The 19,327-nt window shown below is 40.5% G+C and overlaps 1 protein-coding gene across 2 annotated transcripts in view; it reads right to left on the bottom strand.

Annotated features, from left to right (window-relative positions):
• LOC144671361 (alpha-actinin-1-like) overlaps nt 1-19,327 on the bottom strand; it is a 106,178-nt gene that overhangs the window by 7,818 nt on the left and 79,033 nt on the right. For both annotated transcript variants that reach the window (XM_078533219.1, XM_078533220.1), the window contains exons 14-19: nt 17,825-17,965; nt 17,523-17,705; nt 16,610-16,744; nt 15,417-15,596; nt 13,004-13,150; nt 70-150 (exon numbers count right to left, since the gene is read on the bottom strand). In XM_078533219.1, coding sequence (XP_078389345.1) covers nt 70-150; nt 13,004-13,150; nt 15,417-15,596; nt 16,610-16,744; nt 17,523-17,705; nt 17,825-17,965 — 867 coding nt within the window. The remainder of the gene's footprint in view (nt 1-69; nt 151-13,003; nt 13,151-15,416; nt 15,597-16,609; nt 16,745-17,522; nt 17,706-17,824; nt 17,966-19,327) is intronic.

Raw genomic sequence — 19,327 nt, 5'->3', positions numbered from 1 at the left:
GGAGAGAAATGGAGAAAAAAAACATAGTTAGATATTTACTGACTTTTATTGCATTCAAATCATCAATACCTGCTGGTCATTTCCAACATCGTAGCCCAAGCTGATAAGGCAGGCTTTAAACTCTTCTGGTCCCAGTTTCCCGGTATGGTCCTACACGAAGTCATGGTGCAGAGATCGGAGCATGCAGGTAAATGATGTGTACACACAGTGGAGGTTGGTGAGGAGTAGGAAACATGGGGAAGAGGACGGCGTTGGTGTAGTTGGTGATGCAGCACAGCATGCACCGTGCACAAAGCATGCAGACAGGGAGAAGGAAAATAAAAATGTCACGTTAGACAAAGGACAAATGAAAAACATTTTTAAACAAAAAAGAAAATGCAAATGAAACCATGAACCTGAAACATCTTTCAGCTGCAAAACGGTGCCAAAGAATTACATTATGAACAATTGGTAAATGCAGCTTCTGCATCTGAAGCTTTACCATTTTGAAATTTCAGGAAAAGGATTTCTTTCCTACTGAGTGTAATATTTTCAATGTATTGCAACTGCAGCCAGCACGATGAACGCAAGTCAGGTATAAATGCCACCTTGCATCTGGGCTCAGTCTATTTTCCTTAGAACTCAGGAGCTGGAGGAGCCATCCAATCAGACCTTGCAGAATCCCAGGTCTTAAGAGGTAAAAGGACAGTACCTCAAACATGTTTAGGATTTTAATAAGTTAGCATATATTCTCTCAATGAATATTAAGCCTGTTCATTAAGGTTGGTGTTAAGTACAATTCCAACACTGCAACTTTATCTTTGTCGTCATCATTTACCACATTGCTGTTCAACTAAAGTATAAGCTAGTTCAAGTATCACATTAACAAACATGATAGCGAGGGTTAATTAAACAATTCAGAGTTGGTCCTCCAGATTTTCACTCAGTTCTACAAGGCCAATTTTACTAAGTAAAATATATTAAACCTAAGAGAAATTGATTTTAACATTTTATACATTACAATTTGCACAACTTATCGTCATCTGAGAAGTTGAAACTAAGTGACATTCTCTCTGAAGGACATTAAGCAGAGTAGAACTCCCTCAAGTTCAAAGGCTCAGTATTGTCTATAATCACTGAAGTACATTTTTAAAAATTCATCACATCATGGAATTAATATGGCAGGTGTGTAAAAACATTAACGCTGCAAATGAAGTCTAGTTCTGATGAAAGGTCATCAACCTGAAATCTGAACTCTTGCTCCCGCCACAGATTCTGCCTGACATGTTAAGAATTTCCAGTATTCTCTTACTATTCCAGGACTTTTTAAATCAATTAAACATTTCTTGCTAATATTGAAGATGTCTTCTACATTATTTGTAAGAAGTTTAACATACTATTCCTCCCGCAGATATCCAAAAATCAAATCAGATTACAATTAGGTTTTAATTGACCAAAAAAAAAACAAAGGCCAAGCAAAGAAAATTGTGTTTCTCAAAAGGGATTAACACTAAGGGAGCCAACACAGAATGGGTTGGTTTCTCCTGTGCTGTAAACTTTTAAAACTTTAAACTTTTGAAGTTTCTAAATTTCATCAGGAATACTCAAAAAAAAGATGAAAATCAAAAGATTATAAAATTTGGCCATTCGAAACGTTAAAAGCCACACTTCAGAAACAGCTGCTAAAAGTTTAAGACACTGATCAGAAATGGCTGCAGTCCCACTAGATGCCTGCTAGTAATACGAGGCACTATTCTCAGCACCATGGGACAGTTCCAGCTACACTGCAACATTGAATGTGCAGCTGAAAACCAATATTTTCTGCATTCCACTTTGCATTCTCATAACCCACCAGTTCTGGAACTGCAAATTGTGTTTTGCATGCATAACTCCGAGTCTGCAGCATCTCAGTAGGGCTTCTGGTGAGACTATTGGAACACTGGGTACGGCAAAAACAATTCTGCTTTAAAATTGCATTTAATGGATCCATATAATTTAAGCCCAACAGATCTCCCAGAAGAAATTTGGGTTCGTGGTTGTACCCCCGCCCCCCCTGTAAATATACTGACTGATAGGAGCCAAACACAAACTTCAGTAGTGAAGGAACACGCCCAGGTTGCTCACTTCTGTCCCAACTGCTCAAGCATTTTCAACATGTTCTGACCTATACAGTTCATGTCTGAGGTAATTTGAAAATGCTGTAAATTAGTGCTCTGCACATTTCACACACCATTTTGCTCCAAGTTTAGCTCTTAAACTAAACCAAGACAAGATTGACATGGTGGATCCCAATGAACCACTTGAAAGACCAGTGGAAGAATGGGAGATATTTTGCTAAAATTATGCAGATTGGGGGGGTGGGGGGCAAATCAACACATACTGTTCTGATTTAACTACATCTTTTGGAAAGTAAGCTTAACTGCGATTTCTAGGGTCTATGCTTAAAAAAACATTTTTAGCTTTGAACATTCAATTTTGTTCACATGGGGTAAATACGCAGTCATTAAGATAAGCTAGTCATTCTATCACTCGTAGCAGTCACAGGGCTTCAAAAATATCAACGGACTTGTGCGTACAAGTTTGGGAGGAGTTAGAACTGTGCATTCGACAGTAATACGTAGATTTAAGTTCATGGACAGTGTAAAATTCAGCACCCCAATATGCAGCAAAATAGTGGAAGACCACCACGTTAGAGGCAATGAAGACTGGGCAATAAATGCTTGCCTTGCCAGTAACACCCATATCCCGCGAATGAATAAAAAAAGAAATAGCTACTGATTATCATTAACTGAATAAAATGTAACACAGCTTCATTACAACCTATTTGCTATAAAGTTGTCTTGTTATAAGTACACAAAATCCTGAGTGAACCATCCATAATCGGAGACAAATCAGTTAACAGTATTATTCTTTTGTTTCCCTCTAAGGAATGTTTAATCTAATATAAATACTGGTCACAACAAGACACTATTTGTTGTGCTAGAATGCAAAAGCATACATTTTATATTCTCAAGGAATACTGCATGTTTTTCACATCTGTCATCATATGCACATTATGCAGCTTAATATAACTAGGAATAGGAGTAGACTATTCAGTCTCAAGCCTGCTTCATTAATATGATCATGGCTAATCTTCTGCCTCAACTCCACTTCCTGTCTGCTCCCCATACCCCTAGATTCCGAGGGATCAAATATCTATCACTCTCAGACTTGACTATATTCGATGACGGCGCAACACTCTGGGAGTGGACAATTCCCAAGAGTAACTGTGCAACATTATCCACAAGCAGGCATTTGGAGTTTACAACACAATCATAATTACAGCAATACTCTAGAGCAAAAACCATATTCTCAAATGGCTAAATTAAATAAATGGCAGCTTTACAGAGGTCGGGGGGAGGGCCAAAGGGGAGAAAAGAGAACAGCAGCATTGGGGAATCAGGTGCTACTACAGTTAACCTGTCGCATTATAATTCTGGAAAAAAAATTAACCCAAGGACCCAGCATGCCATATGTAATCCCTTAATGATAACAACTACACTTCAAAAGTACTTCAGTGGCTGTAAAGCACTTTTGAAACATCCATTTGTCATTAAATGCTGTATAAATGTAAGCTTTTTCTTTTCTCAATTATCAGGTTATACATCACATCAAAACATCTTTTAGTTCCTTCCCACGTTTGGCACACAATGATCTGTCCTGCAATCAATATTTCATTCTCCCTATTCACTGAAGATTAAAACTCTGTTCCTCCCCCACCCCTCTGACCCCATGACAAACAAGTGACCCAGTGAACTGATGATCAGTACACTGGCGTCAAGGCACAAATAAGTCAAGGATATACACAAAATTATATATTACTTCAAGTGGTCACTGAACTGCAACAGCTCAACTCTGACATTATAAAATAGCTGTACCTCCTGGCACTTCTGCATAAACATGTCCCTCTCTTGAAAGAGCAAGAAATAGGAGTACACCACACGGCCCATCGAGCCTGCTCCACAATTAAATATCATGGCTGATCTTGCATTTAAGCATCTTTTTCACGCTGCTCTTCATATCCCTTAATTCGAGACATCAAAAACCTGTATATCCCAGCCTTAAATATATTCAACATTGGAGCATCCACAACTCTCTGGGGTAGAGAATTCCAAAGATTTACAACCCTTTGAGTGAAGTAGCTTCTCAGCTCAGACCCCTTATCCTGAGCCCACCGTGTTTTAGATTACCTCAACAACAGAAACAATCTCTACCCTGTCAATCCCCTTCAGAATTTTACAGGGTTTCTACGAGATTGCCTCTCATTCTTCTAAACTCCAGAGAATCTAAGCCCAATTTACTCAGCCTCTCATCATAGGACAACACCTTAGGTTGGGAGATGGTGAGTTTTAGACCGGAGAGCAGAGGCCAGCGAGGGAGGGCGTGAAAAACGGAGACCGAGGCCAGAGAGGAGAGTCATACCCTCAGGACCTTCAGACAGTGGAGTTTGCAGTGACATCACGATTCAAAAAGTGACGCGACACTGGGGAGGCAGCTGATTGGTAAGTAGGGTCAGGTGAGTACTTCTACTTTTTCTACTAATTAAACTGCTGCAATCCATTAGCTTAAACAAAATGTGAGGACTTTGGACTGTAGTGAGTGTGTTTGGAGTGGAATAAGGCCCCTAGCGTCGTTAGTATTCTTTAAAGGGAGTAACTAGCGAGTTTAATCTAAAGGGAAGTCATGGCAGCAGAGCTTGCACCCATGATATGCTCCTCCTGCACTATGTGGGAAGTCATGGACACTGCCAGTGTCCCTGACGACCATGTGTGCAGTAAGTATGTCCAGTTGCAGCTACTGGTTAACTGCATTTCGGAGCTGGAGCTGCAGGTGAATTCACTGCGGAGCATCCGTGAGGTTATCGTGGACAGCATGTAGAGTGAGGTGGTCACACCGCAGGTAAAGACTGAACAGGCAGAAAGGGGGCCGCCAGGCAGAGTAGAGTAAGGCAAGTAGTGCAGGAGTCCCATGTGGCAATCCTGCTCTCTAACAGATACAGCGTTTTGGATACTGTTGGGGGAGATGACGTCTCAGGGGAAAGCAGCAGGAGCCAAGTCATTGGCACCACAGGTGGCTCTGTTGCACAAGTGGGGAGGAAGAGCGGCAGGGCTATAGTGATAGGGGATTCAATAGTCAGGAGAATAGACAGGCGTTTCTGTGGCTGCAAAAGAGACTCCTGGATGGTATGTTACCTCCCTGGAGCCAAGGTCAAAGGTGTCTCGGAGAGGCTACAGAGCATTCTGAAGGGGGAGGGCAAACAGCCAGTGGTCGTGGCACATATTGGTACCAACAACATAGGTAAAAGGAATGAGGTCCTACAAGCTGAATATATGGAGTTAGGGTGTAAATTAAAAAGCAGGACCTCAAAAAGATAGTAATCTCAGGATTACTACCAGCGCCACATGCTAGCAAGAGTGGAGATAACAGGATATATCGGATGAATGCGCAGCTGAAGAAATGGTGTAGAGGGGAGGGATTCAGATTCCTGAGACATTGGGACCGGTTCTGGGGAAGGTGGGACCAGTGCAAACAGGATGGGTTGCAATGTCCTTGGGGGCGGGGGGGTTTACTAGTGTTGTCGGGGAGGGTTTAAATTGGAATGGCAGGGGGATGGGAACCTGAGCAGGGAGATGGGGTGGGGTGGGGGGGGGGGTTTGCGAAAACAAGGATAGAAACGAAGGACACAAAATCAAAAATGGAAGGCAGAAAAACCAAGGGCAAAAAACAAATGGGGTCATAGTGCAAAGTAAAACTAAGGCAACTTAAGGTTAAAAAGACAAGTCTAAAGGAATTGTATCTTAATGCACGGAGCACTTGCAATAAGGTAGATGAATTAACAGCATAAATAGGTATAAATGGTTATGATATAGTTGCAATTACGGAGACATGGCTGCAGGGTGACCAAGGATGGGAACTGAACATCCGGGGGTATTCAATATTTAGGAAGGGCAGGCAAATAGGGAAAGGAGGTGGGGTAGCACTGTTAGTAAAGGAGGAAATCAATGCAATAGTGAGGAAGGATATTGGCTCAGAAAATCATGAACTGGAATCTGTTTGGGTGGAGATAAGAAACACCAAGAGACAGAAAACGTTGGTGGGGCTTTCTATAGGCCCCCAAACAGTAAGGGAGATGTAAGGGAAAGCATTAAACAGGAAACTAGAGGCCCATGCAATAAGGGTACAACTGTAATCATGGGTGACTTTAATCTACAAATAGATTGGACAAACCAAACTAGTTATAATACTGTGGAGGAGGATTTCCTGGAGTATGTACATGATGGTTTTATAGACCAATACGTTGAGGAACCAACTAGAGAGCAGGCTATCTTAGACTGGGTATTGTGCAATGAGAAAGGATTAACAATCTTGTTGTGCGGGGTCCTTTGGGGAAGAGTGGCCATAAAATGACAGAATTGTTCATCAAGATGGAGTTGTTCATTAGGATGGAGAGTGAAGGAGTTGAATCCGAAACTAGGGTCCTGAATCTAAATAAAAGGAACGAGGGTATGAGGCAATGATGGATTGGGGAACCTTACTAAAAGGGTTGACAGTGGATAGGCAATGGCTGATATGTAAGGAACGTATGCATGAATTACAATTATTCATTCCTGTCTGGCACAAAAATGAAACAGGAAACGGTGGCTCAACCATGGATTACAAAAGAAATTAGGGATAGTATTAGGTCCAAAGAGGAGGCATAAAATTGCCAGAAAAAGCAGCAAGTCTGAGGATTGGGAGCAGTTTAGAATTCAGCAAAAGTGGACAAAAAGTTTGATCAAGAAGGGGAAAATGGAGTAGATGAGCGTAAACTTGCAGGGAACGTAAAAATTGACTGTAAAAGCTTTTATAAATATGTGAAGAGAAAAAGATTAGCAAAGACAAATATAAATCAGAAACAGGGAAAATTATAATGGGGAACAAAGAAATTGCAGAAGAACTGAACACATTTTGGTTCAGTCTTCACAAATGAGGACCCAAATAACTTCCCAGAAATGTTATGGAACCAAGGGTCTAGAGAGAGAGAGAGAGAGGAATTGAAGATATTCAGCATTAGTAACAAAAAAATGGTGCTAGAGAAATTAATTGGGTTAAAGGCTGAAAAATCCCCAGGGCCTGGTGATCTATATCCCAGAGTAGTAAAGGAAGTGGCCCTGGAAATATTGGATGCATTGGTGGTCATCTTCCAAAATTCTATAGACTCTGGAGCAGTTCCTACGGATTGGAGGGTGGCAAATGTAAGCCCGCTATTTAAAAAAGGGAGAGAAAAAGCAGAATTACAGACCAGTTATCCTAACATCAGTCGTGGGGAAAATGCTAGCATCTATTATAAAAGATCTGGTAACAGAACACTTGGAAAGCATCAACAGAATTAGACAAAGTCAGCATAGGTTTATGAAAAGGAAATCATGCTTAGCTAATCTAATGGAATTTTTTGAGGATGTAACTAGTAGAATAGATAAGGGAGAACCAGTGGATGTGGTGTATTTGGATTTCAAGGCAGCTTTTGATAAGGATCCACATAACAGTCTAGTGGACAAAATTCAAGCACATGGGATTAGGAGTAATATACTGGCATGGATTGAGAATTGGTTGACAGACTGGAAACAGAGAGTGGAAATAAATGGATCTTTTTCTGGATGAGAGGCGGTGACTAGTGGTGTACTGCAGGAATCAGTGCTTGGGCCCCAGCTATTCACGATATAAATGACTTGGACGAGGAAACCAAATGCAATATTTCCAAGTTTGCTGGCAACACAAAACTGGGCGGGGTTGTGGGTTGAGAGGAGGATGTGAGGAGGATGCGAGGTGGCTTCAGGGCAATTTAGACAAGGTGTGTGTGTGGGCAAACGCATGGCAGATGCAGTATAATGTGGATAAATGTGAAGTTAAACGCTTCAGTGTGAAAAACAGAAAGGCAGAGTATTATTTAAATGGTGATATATTAGGAAGTATGCACATACAAGGGGTCTGGGGGTCCTTGTACACCAGTCAATGAAAATAAACAGGCAGGTGCAGCAAGCAGTTAGGAAGGCAAGTGGTATGTTGGCCTTCATTGCAAGAAGGTTTGAGTTCAGAAGTAGGGATGTCTTACTGAAGTTATACAAGGTCTTGATGAGACCACACCTGGAGTAGTGTGTGCAGTTTTGGTCTCCCTACCTAAGAAAGGATATACTTGCCATAGAGGGAGTGCAGCGAAGGTTCACTAGGCTGATACCAGGGATGGCAGGACTGTCATACGAGGAGAGATTGGTTTGACTGGGCTTGTATTCACTAGAGTTTAGAAGAATAAGGGGGGATCTGATTGAAACGCATAACATTTTAAAAGGGCTAGACAAGACTAGATGCAGGGAGGATGATTCCCCTGGTTGGGGAATCTAGAACCAGGGGCCACAGTCTCAGGATATGGGGCAGGCCATTTAGGACTGAGATGAGGAAAAATTTCTTCACTCAGAGGATGGTCAACCTGTGGAATTCTCTACCACAGAAGGCTGGATCACTGAGTATATTCAAGAAAGAAATTGATAATATTTTTGGATATTAGGGGCATCAAGGGGTATGGAGAGAAAGTGGGAATGTGGCGTTGAGATAGGGGATCAGCTGTGATCATACTGAATGGCACAGCAGACTTGAAGGGCCGAATGGCCTACCCCTGCTCCTAGATTCTATGTAACCCCCTCATCCCAGGGACCAATTTAGTAAACCTTCGTTGAACCACCTCCAGTGCAAGTATATTCTGAAATGTGCAGACCAAAACTGCACATAGCATTCTAAATGTCTCCTCACCCAAACCCTGTACAATTGTAGCAAGCCTTCAGTAACGTTGCTTAACTTCTAAAGGCATTTTTTAGTTCACACTAGTTTCTGAAAAATGAAATGAGGAAAACAGTAGATATTAAAACTTTGGAAGATTTTTAAAATCCAATAATGATAGATGGAGACAAAAAAAAGTCAACTTCCTTCTTTCTGGTAATCACCCAGTAACACTGATTGGAAAGTGAAAATATCCAATCAAGACAAGATGGGGCTAGCAGTGATGGCTTCCACAACCTAATGGCTAATGTTCAAGGTACAGAATCACATAGGAATGGTAATTTGAGCGAGGTACTAGAGGGGAATCAGCATCTACAAAACTCTTATACTCAGTGCATAGTGAGGAAGGAGAAGAGTGAAAAGCATTATGGCTGTCTTGTCTTACACTTGTTTACCAAATTGCCTCCCCTAATTTGACGATGAGGTATCAAAGTAACCATACTGCAATAAAGTGGCCATTTGTCACATGAGTCGCATCAGGGAACAGATGCATACATTATTATGGGAAAGTGGCAGTATCTCAGCTACAACAATCTTATCCTTCTCATCTTATGTCTAGACAATAGGAGTTGCTAGATAAAATAAAAATAGAGCAGGAACCCTGGCAGATTTCCCCTATCCACTCTAGTTAAGTCCACACAAAACCCATCACCCGGCCGAATAAATGTGCTAAGCCACCAAGTACGCTTAGATTACCTAACTTAATATAATGCAGAATTATAACGTAGCCCTTAAACATACTACAGCAAGTATTTAGTGAACTAGTGCATAAATAGAACAATTCCCAGTATATATCCAGTTTAATTAACAGTGAACAAAACCAGAGTGATTTACATGTTCAATTATAAAGGAATGAATGTAATTTAAATTAGGCTCCTCACTGATACCATAAGTCTACCTCAAGGAGCACTGCCTATGGACTGGCTAGCAGCATGCTCGAATGGAAACTGGGAAGCGCACAATTTGCTTTACTTGTATGTTCTGAAGGATACGCTGGCCTTTATAGACAGAGGGCTAGATTACAAGGGAGTAGGAGTTATGCTTCAACTATAAAGCTCTGGTTAGATCATACCTCAAGCATTGAGAGCAGTTGTGGGCACTACACCATACAAGCATTTTTGGCCTTAGGAGGAAGTACAGCATAGAATGATAGTACACTGCTAAGAATTAAATTACAAGGAGAGATTACACAAACTATAGCTGTATTCCCTGGAATTTAGAAGGTTAAGGGATAATTTGATTGAAGCTTTAAGCTATTAAGGGGAGCAGAGTGTAGATACATATTTTGGCAAATCCAGGGCTGGGGGCAGAGTCAAAAAATTAGAACCAGGCCTTTCAGGAGTGAATTAGGAAATACTTCTGCATGCAAAAGGTGGTAGAAGTTTGGAACACTTCTGCAAATGGCAATTGATACTAGATTAACAGTCAATTTTAATTTGGGATAGATAATATCCTTTGTTAACAAAACTAAGGGATATTGGTTTAAGGCAGGTATATAGATTTATATCTCAAATTAGCCATGATCCTCATTGAATAGTGGATCAGGCTCAAGGGGCTAAACAGCCTCTTCCTGCTCTCCTAGGTGTCTCAAAGTAAAAGTTTGTACTGGAGACACAGCCGTTTCACAGGAATCCTCCAGGTTAACAGTAATGCTAGTAGCCCCAGGCTGTCATTTCACCAACATATGGAGCAGCTATAAAGCACCAAAACAGGCTGCCAATTGTGTGCCAAGCCTAAAACTTTTCCACCTTCATAAAAGCCAACAGTGTTTTTTAAATTTCAGGAATTAAAGCTAATGCGACCGTATAGTTTAGCAGCTTTTCAACAGCCAAAATTTGCAATTGTATTGGATGGTACTCCAAGGCAGGAAATCCCCATAGGTGTCAGCCACAATCAGACTGATTTGCATAGATATCTGGGGAGACAAGAGATTCTTCAAGACTCCAATACTTAGAAATGCAGGGACATACCCTCTTTCTCTGTACTTCCTCCTCTCTCTGTACTTCCTCCTAAGGCCAAAAATGCTTGTATGGTGTAGCTCTCGGGTTAATTCTGTTCAAAAGTACAAACTCAGTGGAACCTACGTAACATTAAAAGGTACCAACTTCCTGATTAACCCTTGAAGTACTGCACACAATTTCAGACTTGAATTCAATAATGAAAATTAAATAGATGAAAAATTAAAAATTAACTAGAGCCATACAAATGCATATTACAATTCATGCATTCTATTTACAACCAAAGATTAATTATGCAATTATCATCTTCATTCTGGGTAGAAATCAAGCAGATTGTGGCAAGTGTGAAGGGGGCAGGAAAAAGCAGGAGAATGACAATTTCACATGTAACCCACTGTTTAAAAGGAAAGAAACTTGCATGGAAAATTTGGTCAATACTTTTGCAGGTGCTGCACGTTGAAAAATATTTTGAAAATTGCAAAAAGACAACCAAGTAACCAGTGGGTAATACAACATGCCACACGCTATTTGAAGTGGCTATAGAAGAGATATTCTTTATTTTAATGTTGTCTTTATTCTGAGTAATTTATGTTATGATCACCCAAGGGAATTCCCTCCATCCCAGCCTTTTGTTCCCCCATTGCATTCTAACACAACATGCTTGTAGTGGCTGATGTAGCCTTAGTCTCAATCATTTCTCAAGGGACAACTTTGTTGCAAATCAGATCTACAGTAAAAAGGGAGTCTAATTCTCTCTTATTGCAGCTTCAACTCACTAGAGATGGCATACAAGTCTGTAAGAATTGAATTCCTGTCAAAAGGGAATATTTTTCTGGTTCAGAAACCACAGAACGATGAAGGTTCGCAAATGCTTTTTGAACTGTTCAGCTGGCTACATATTCCAAAATCATGCAGAGTGACTATATTGCATAAAAAGCTAAAAACACTAGTATTTCAAAAAAAAGTCTTTCAACCGTCACAGCCAAAAAGTTACAGCACCAGAGGGATTTCAGTACACGTACTAGGGAGCAGGGCATCGATTCTTTGTGCTCAGTAGTAGTCCATTACATTACTGTTTTCCTGCAAGGAGGGGAGCAGCCATGATCCTCACTTTCTCTCCATGAAAGGAGACTGGGCATGAAGAAAAACTATGCTCTGTGAACAGCTATACGCCCATCAACAACATATGATCAATACAGCTGCTATTTGGCAGATCACAAACATCAAGTTAATTAGTACAAGGTCCCCCATTGTTTTGTGATTCAACAGATGTATTAGGTTAAATCAATCAATTGCTGAGCTTGGTGTTTAGAGGAGAAACTTAAGGGTGGCTGCAGGATCATTATAGCACAATAATTCCATCCCCAGTGCAGCCACTTATCAGTGAATTTTTCACACCATCTGCCTTTTATTCTTTCATGGGGTGTGGGCGGCACTGACAAGGCCAACATTTGTTGCCCACCCTTAACTGCTTTTGAACTGAGTGGCTTGCTAGTATTTCAGAGGGCAATTAAGAGTCAACTACATTGCTGTGGATCTGGAGTCATATAGGCCAGACCAGGTAGGAAGGCAGATTTCCCTCCCTAAAGGACATTAGCAAACCAGATTTTTTTTGTTTTGAAAACAAATCGATGATAATCCAAGGTGACTATGAAACTAACTTTCAATTCCAGATTTTATTAATTGAATTTAAATTCCACCAGTTGCCATAGTGGGATTTAAACCCATACCCACAGAGGATTAGCCTGGTTTCTGAATTACTAGCCCAGTGACATTACCACTGTGCCACGGCCTCCACCATTTAACGTGAAAAGCAATTTCATTTAACAAAAGCATAAACTTGAGAATGCTGTAATGAGAACAGATCTGCACTCAAGTGTGCTAATTTCATGTGTTATACTTAAACCTGGTGCAGTAATCTGGATTTAGTACATGGAAACATTGAAAGTGGATTAACGAAGCTCCACAAGTCATTGCGCACATCAGCAAATAATTAAGCCTGCAAACAGTACCCACAGCTTCAACACACTGTACTCGACACTGGAGGTATACCAACAGGTTATATAATGAGGACATCAGGATACCAGTTGCTCATAAACTAGCCACAAGACTGCACTGAGACCTCTAATATTATAAAGCAACTCATCACCTTGCATCTAACTGGTATTAGAATTAAATTGATGAATGGCATGCACGCTGCTAGTTACAAAACGCACCTTGTCAAAGTGATTAAATGATGATCGGAACTCGTTGAGCTGATCCTGGCTGATGCCTTTCGCATCACGGGTGAGGATTTGGTTTTCTACTTCATTAATAGTTCTGGCAATCGTGGTCAGCAGCTGTTCCCAGCCAACTCGGATGTGCTTTTACATAAAAAGAAAAAATTAAGTTGTGTTACTAAGACAGTTTATTTGGTATACATCATACAGCAGGAAACAAAGGAGCAAAAATTAAGATCAAAACAATCTAATCTGCTAATGTCAGCATAGGCTTTGAGTAACAGGTTTATTTTTAAAAAGCTGGCCTTGTTAAAAACTGGGCAGCACATGTTAACCAGACATTTGTCATCTTAATTAACACCTTTCCAAATCCAAAGAGCATAGGTCTCAGCTGCATTGAGACCAAGATTTAGTGTAAGCATCAAAGCCGTAATCTGAAGTTCCAGTTATATTGCACCAAGCAGAGCAAATTCTGGAGCTTTCAATGTGATTCAAGGCAGCCTCGATTGTACTTGCACCATGCTTGCCTGGAAAATGCAGTATGGTGTGCATGAGAGTTCTGTTCATCAACCTGTGCTTGCAAACTTTCTATCTTTAAATAAAAAGATAGACAGGATAGTCTAATAGAAATTCCAAAGCAACATAACAGCCCATTTAAGTATATTACAAACTGCATTAAAGTCAATGCTTTGCTGGAATACAAGTTCAGCAAACGTTTAGAATTATCTAAATGACCATTTCATGATCTATCAAAATACTTATTCTTAAAGTGGCACATTTAGCATTGGTACAGTGATTCTGCCCTATAAATATCAACCTATTAAGAATAAAAATGTGAGGCCAAACTCGAAGAGTACAATATGCAGTTCCCAGAATGACTCATCTAAAGATTTAATTATGTTACTAGTAGTTGCATCTCTAATACAGGCAATTACAAAAGCAAGAAAGCTAAACTGTTACAAATCACTGGTTAGGCCTCACACCTCCATATTGCCCAATTCTGAGCACACACTTGGGTAGATGCCAACATCTTGGACAGGGTACAGAGGAGAATTACTAGAATGGATAAGGGCTTCAGTTAAGCAGAGACACTGGGAATTTTCTCCTTAGAGCAGGGAAGGTTAAAGAAAGATTTAATAGGTGTCAAAAGTTTGACAAGATGAGAAACCACCATTTTAATTCATAATAGGGTTGGTAACCAGAACACACAGTTTCAAGAATTTGCAAAGAGAGAGAAGAATATTTATTGTTTTATGCAGTGAGTTATGATCTAGAATGCACAGCCTGAAAGGAAGGGTGACGGAAGCAGGAAGCAACTTTCAAAAAGGAAGAGATTTTTTAAATTCTTTATGGGATGCAAGCATCGCTGGCAAGGCCAGCAATTATTGCCCATCCCTAATGCCCTCTTCAATTGCTAGAATCTATCTGGTGTAGGTACACCCAAAGTACTAATAGGATTTTGGCCCAACGATGAAGGAATGTGCAATTCCCAAGTCAGGGTGATGTGCACAGGGAACTTACAGGAGGTGCCCCCATATGCCTACTGCACTTGTTATTCTAGGTTGTGGAAGTTGCTGGTTTGCAAGTGAAAAGGAAACATGTGCAGTGTTATGAGAAAGAACAGGAAAGCAGGGCTAATTGGTTAGGTCTTACAGAGAGCTGACAGAGACACAATGGGCCAAATTGTCTTCTGTGCTGAATGCTAATTGTTAGAGGAATGCTTCTGACTATTAGCAGAGCTGTTGAAAGCTACTCAAACAATGCCTCTAATGTATAATACTGCTGTAATGTACCATTAATATAAAATATTAAAGCAGGGTTGCATGCCAGTTACTATAGTAGGTTTTCTTGTAATTTACTATTTCACTACTTTGCCTTCATTAGCAAGCTGGATAATCAAGTTAAGTTACGTTGCTTACTTCCTCCCAAAGTTATTAACTCTGGAAAGGTAAATCCAGTTACAGCATGGCAGGTCTGAGATTTCTCTCAGGATTGTGAATCTTTGGAGTTCTCCAGCAGAGACCAGTGGATGCTCAGTCGTTGAGTACATTCAAGACCAAGATCGATAGATATTTGGGCATTCAGGGAATCAAGGGGTACGGGGATAGGGCAGGAAAGTGGGGTCGAGGTCGATGATCAGCCATAATCTTAATAGCGGAGCATGCTGGTTGGGGGAGGGGGCTGTATGGCCTACACCTGCTTAAGTTCTTTCAAAGTACAACTTTACTATTAGACATGCATCTTCATCAGCAAAACTCTTCCAGAGCGGCAAAATGGAACAGCTAAAGTGCACATCTGAGCCTAGGTATAATGAAACTTCAGTGCTCTACAGCAATAGACATTTTGCGGATTTTAAATAACAGCCTAATTCATCCGGCAAATAGACTGAATCCAAAAACATAATCAGTACCTCCATGGTGTAGTTGGTATGCTTGTTATCAAAGATGAGAGCCTCCTGGATGAGCTGGTGATCCTGCTCCAATTTCTCAATGTTGGGTTTGTAATTGATGATACTGTTCTCATACTGCTTCAGTTGATTTAGCTGGTCTTCCAGTGTGCCGTGCATTTCAATAGAAATCCGGCCAATTTCCTAATTACAACAAAAACAATAGATCAGTATATAATATAGCTTTTGTGCCAACTCAGTCATCTCTTGTTTTCCCCAAACCAATGTCACCTTGCATGCAAGCCTTTCAGCCAGGAGAATTAGGCAGTTTTGTTTGGAACTGTGTAGAATAACTGCTAATATTAAACATTTTTAGGTAGGAAGTTGGGTCATTTTAATTTGACTGATCTATTATAAACTTTGACACTTGATAATCCTTCTGGGGACTTTATAGTCAATGCCCAATTAGTGGTCTGTCTACTCAATTGCCTCTGTCATGCAACAATGGATCTAATTTCTTCTTTCACAATACAGCAGCAGCGATGCTCAAAATTGGTTCATCACCCCTACTGTAGAGAGGAAAATATGCCCCATTTGTCACTACTAGTGACCATAACAATACATGTGTATTGTTGGAAGAGGGTGGGATTCAACTTGGCTGTGATTCCCTAATTCGAAATGCCCTAATTGGGCAAGATCAGGACATCCAATTACCATAGAACCACATATGACCACGAAAGCACCTCCAGGAGAGCAAAGAAACTTTAAAAACTAAAGGGTAAAATCACTGCATAGTGCCATCGCAATACTTTTAAGCTTGGCATCTGCTGCAACTATAGTAATGCCATGGCTTTTAGGAAGGATGTACAGGGATAATTCTGAGCTCAAATGTGGGTGACACTGCATCACTCATCTTGACAACGAAATGACCTGTTAGGATATTTTCAAGGACATTAGAAATAGAAATAAACTATGGTGGGGAATGGATTTCCATGCTGACCAGACCAGGGATAGTTGGCAGGTTCCCTTCTTGGCTTAGGAAAAAATCCTACTGCAACCCAGCAGCTTTCCTGGTAATTTTTCTAGACATGGTCAATAAAATTTACAAGATTTATTGAATTTTACAACATGCCACACTACTATCCTTATGTACTGTGAATGGCCAACTTGCCAGTTGGAATTATTAGAAACAACAAATCTATTGAATAGTTACCAACCTGCATTTTAGTCTGAATCCAGGGTCCAACAACATTAGCCTTGCTTGCAAACTGCTCACGCAGGTGCTCGTTGGACTGTTGCTTGTTAAATTCTGCTTGCAAGGCTTTGTCCCGCGCTGGCACTAACTGCTGAACCTGTAAACACAAGGGCAGTGAATAAGTTTGAGAATCCTAATTTTTGTTCAAGCACGTTATGCAAATTACTTTTCTGGTCTCCATTTCTTTTTCCTCACTTTCTAGGTCTCTTGCATTAAAATAAATTCATTTGTCAGGTGGAAACATGTTTCCATGCCATTACAACTCAAGGTGTGCAACAATTGGCATGCTCTCAGAACTTAACACAGGAAAGTCAATGATCAGGCCAGTCAGTAAAGCTCATTGCTAATACAATAACACCCTTGCATTATCCAACTTTATTTCAAGCAACTCCAACGTTATTGCGCCAGTAACCTGTTTGGTAGCTTAATCCAAATATCACAAACCATCCTGACACTAACAAGTCCTCTGAACTATCATCCCATTTCAGAGAGAATTGACTTTGCACGCAAAAAACTTTATAGCAACTGTACAGCTGCAATCAGAATCTAGCAGATCAGGAATAGAGGCAGCTGGTGAGAAAATAAGCAGTAAGCCAGACTGTAACTTTGAATTACTGTGGTGCAGCACTCAAACCATCAACATTTTTGATCAACTATCCTAGTTTCATAATTAGGTACCTTTCTAGGCCTTGCATACAATCTAAAGATATGCCCTGTGCACAAGAAAATAGCATTTCTTATACACAGTGGTCAGGCGTGCACTAACCCTAGCCTGAAACATTTTCGTAAGAAAAGCACTTGTAGGACACTGCACACAAGTGATCACACTTTGTACAATGTATTTTATGTACTGACAACCTTTAGCAGACTCTTACCTTATCCCATTTATCATTAATACTCTGCGAAGTGATGGAAGTGTATGGATTTACACCAGACAGTTTGATATTATAGGACTGGGCAATTTTCATCATTTCATTGTGGATGCCCAGGATAGCCTCGCGCTCTTTGTCAGCATCTGGCAATGTTGCTTTAAATTGTTCATGTGCTGCAATGAGGCCCTTCAGAAAAGACAAAAGTAGCTTCAGCCAACTATTTTTTTTTGTAAATAATATAAAAAGTACCATGTGATTATATATTACACACACACACATATACATATAAAACACACACACAGTACCTGGATCTCCTCTGTGGTATGGACAATAAACATGTCTTGCAGGTCTTCCATTGCTCCCTCCATCCAGTTGTTGAAAGGTGCAGCTCTTTTCGCATATTCCAGATATAACTGATCAATTGTTTCCTGCAGCTTTTCAGTCCTCTGTTATAGAAACATGAATTTATTAAAAACACTGCTTTTATATTTTTAAAAGGTTTAGAAAGCAGCCAAATACTTGGCAAATTAAAGTATTGGAAACCTTAAAAAAAGAGATCTCTACACCTATAAGCACAAGCATTAAAAGATAACAAATGGACTGATCTTGATTTAGCAATAGCTGGCTGTTCCTAGGGATAGAACACAAAAGTCTCAAGCTTGAGATGTGCGTTCTGCAAAAGAGACAGACTTGCACTTACATAGCACTTCACATGACCCATGAACAAAGAACTTTACTGCCAATGAAGTACTTTTCAAATGTAATCACTGTTGTAATGTAGGAAACACAGCAGCCAACTTGCAGACAGCAAACTCCCACAAAAAGCAATGTGCTAATGGCCAGATCATCTGTTTGTGATGCTGATTGAGGGAACGTGAGCAGGGGGAAGCGAACAGGGGGGTAGGAGGGATAACAGCAGTTTGGGGGGGGAGAAGAGGAGGGGGATTGCCTTTTCTGCTCAAAGGACAATCGCAGCCTCTCCAATCTGTCCAATGAACACCTCAGGATCATTAAAACTGGGGTGAGTTAGTGAAATTATACTGCATTATATACATTAAACGAATATTGAGTATCAACTTCCATTGATATCAATTAATTTCCATTTCTATGATTGAAGCTTAGAGCTTAATTGAAATTATGGCATAGGATGGGTCTCAGTTTTCCAAGGTTGACTGATTGTCTCAACATTGACCCCTAACCTACTCAATGTGATGAGTGATATCAATGGAACGCTGCATCACACTGGCGGTAGTGTGCGAGACACCACTGGACATTCAGACTGTCACATTGCCTGTACAAAAGTGCCACCAGTGCACGTTCTATTGTAATGCAGAGAATAATCCTTTACTGTCACTGGGGCAAAATCCTGGAATTCCCTCCCTAACAGCACTGTGAGTGTTTCTACACCAAACGGACAGCTGCGGTTCAAAACAACAGCTCACCACCTCAAGGGCAATCAGAAATAGGCAATAAAAGTGCTGGCCTAGCCAGTGACACCTACATCCCATGAAAGAATTTTTAAAAAGTGTGCCGTACCCTGGTTGTGAATCAGACGTGTCAGATATAATTCATTATTTTGAACTGCAGTCACTGTTTTTATGAAAAAAGATAGGAGCCATGTGCTGCACAGTAAGGTCTCAAAAAACAATTCAATAAATGACTAGTTAATCTGTAGCAGTGTTGTGCTTGGAGGAGGAATTTTGGTTCAGAACATCCGGGACAACTCAACTCAGTACTGCCCTTCTAACAGTGCATCACACTGTTTCTCAGTCTCATGCACGTTCATAAAGTCGTTCAGTCACAGTCTC

The sequence above is a fragment of the Cetorhinus maximus genome, chromosome 32 (assembly GCF_964194155.1).
Source record: "Cetorhinus maximus chromosome 32, sCetMax3.hap1.1, whole genome shotgun sequence".
NCBI lineage: Eukaryota > Metazoa > Chordata > Chondrichthyes > Lamniformes > Cetorhinidae > Cetorhinus > Cetorhinus maximus.
Note: the sequence above shows the minus strand (reverse complement) of the source record. Positions and strands in the feature narration are given on the sequence as shown.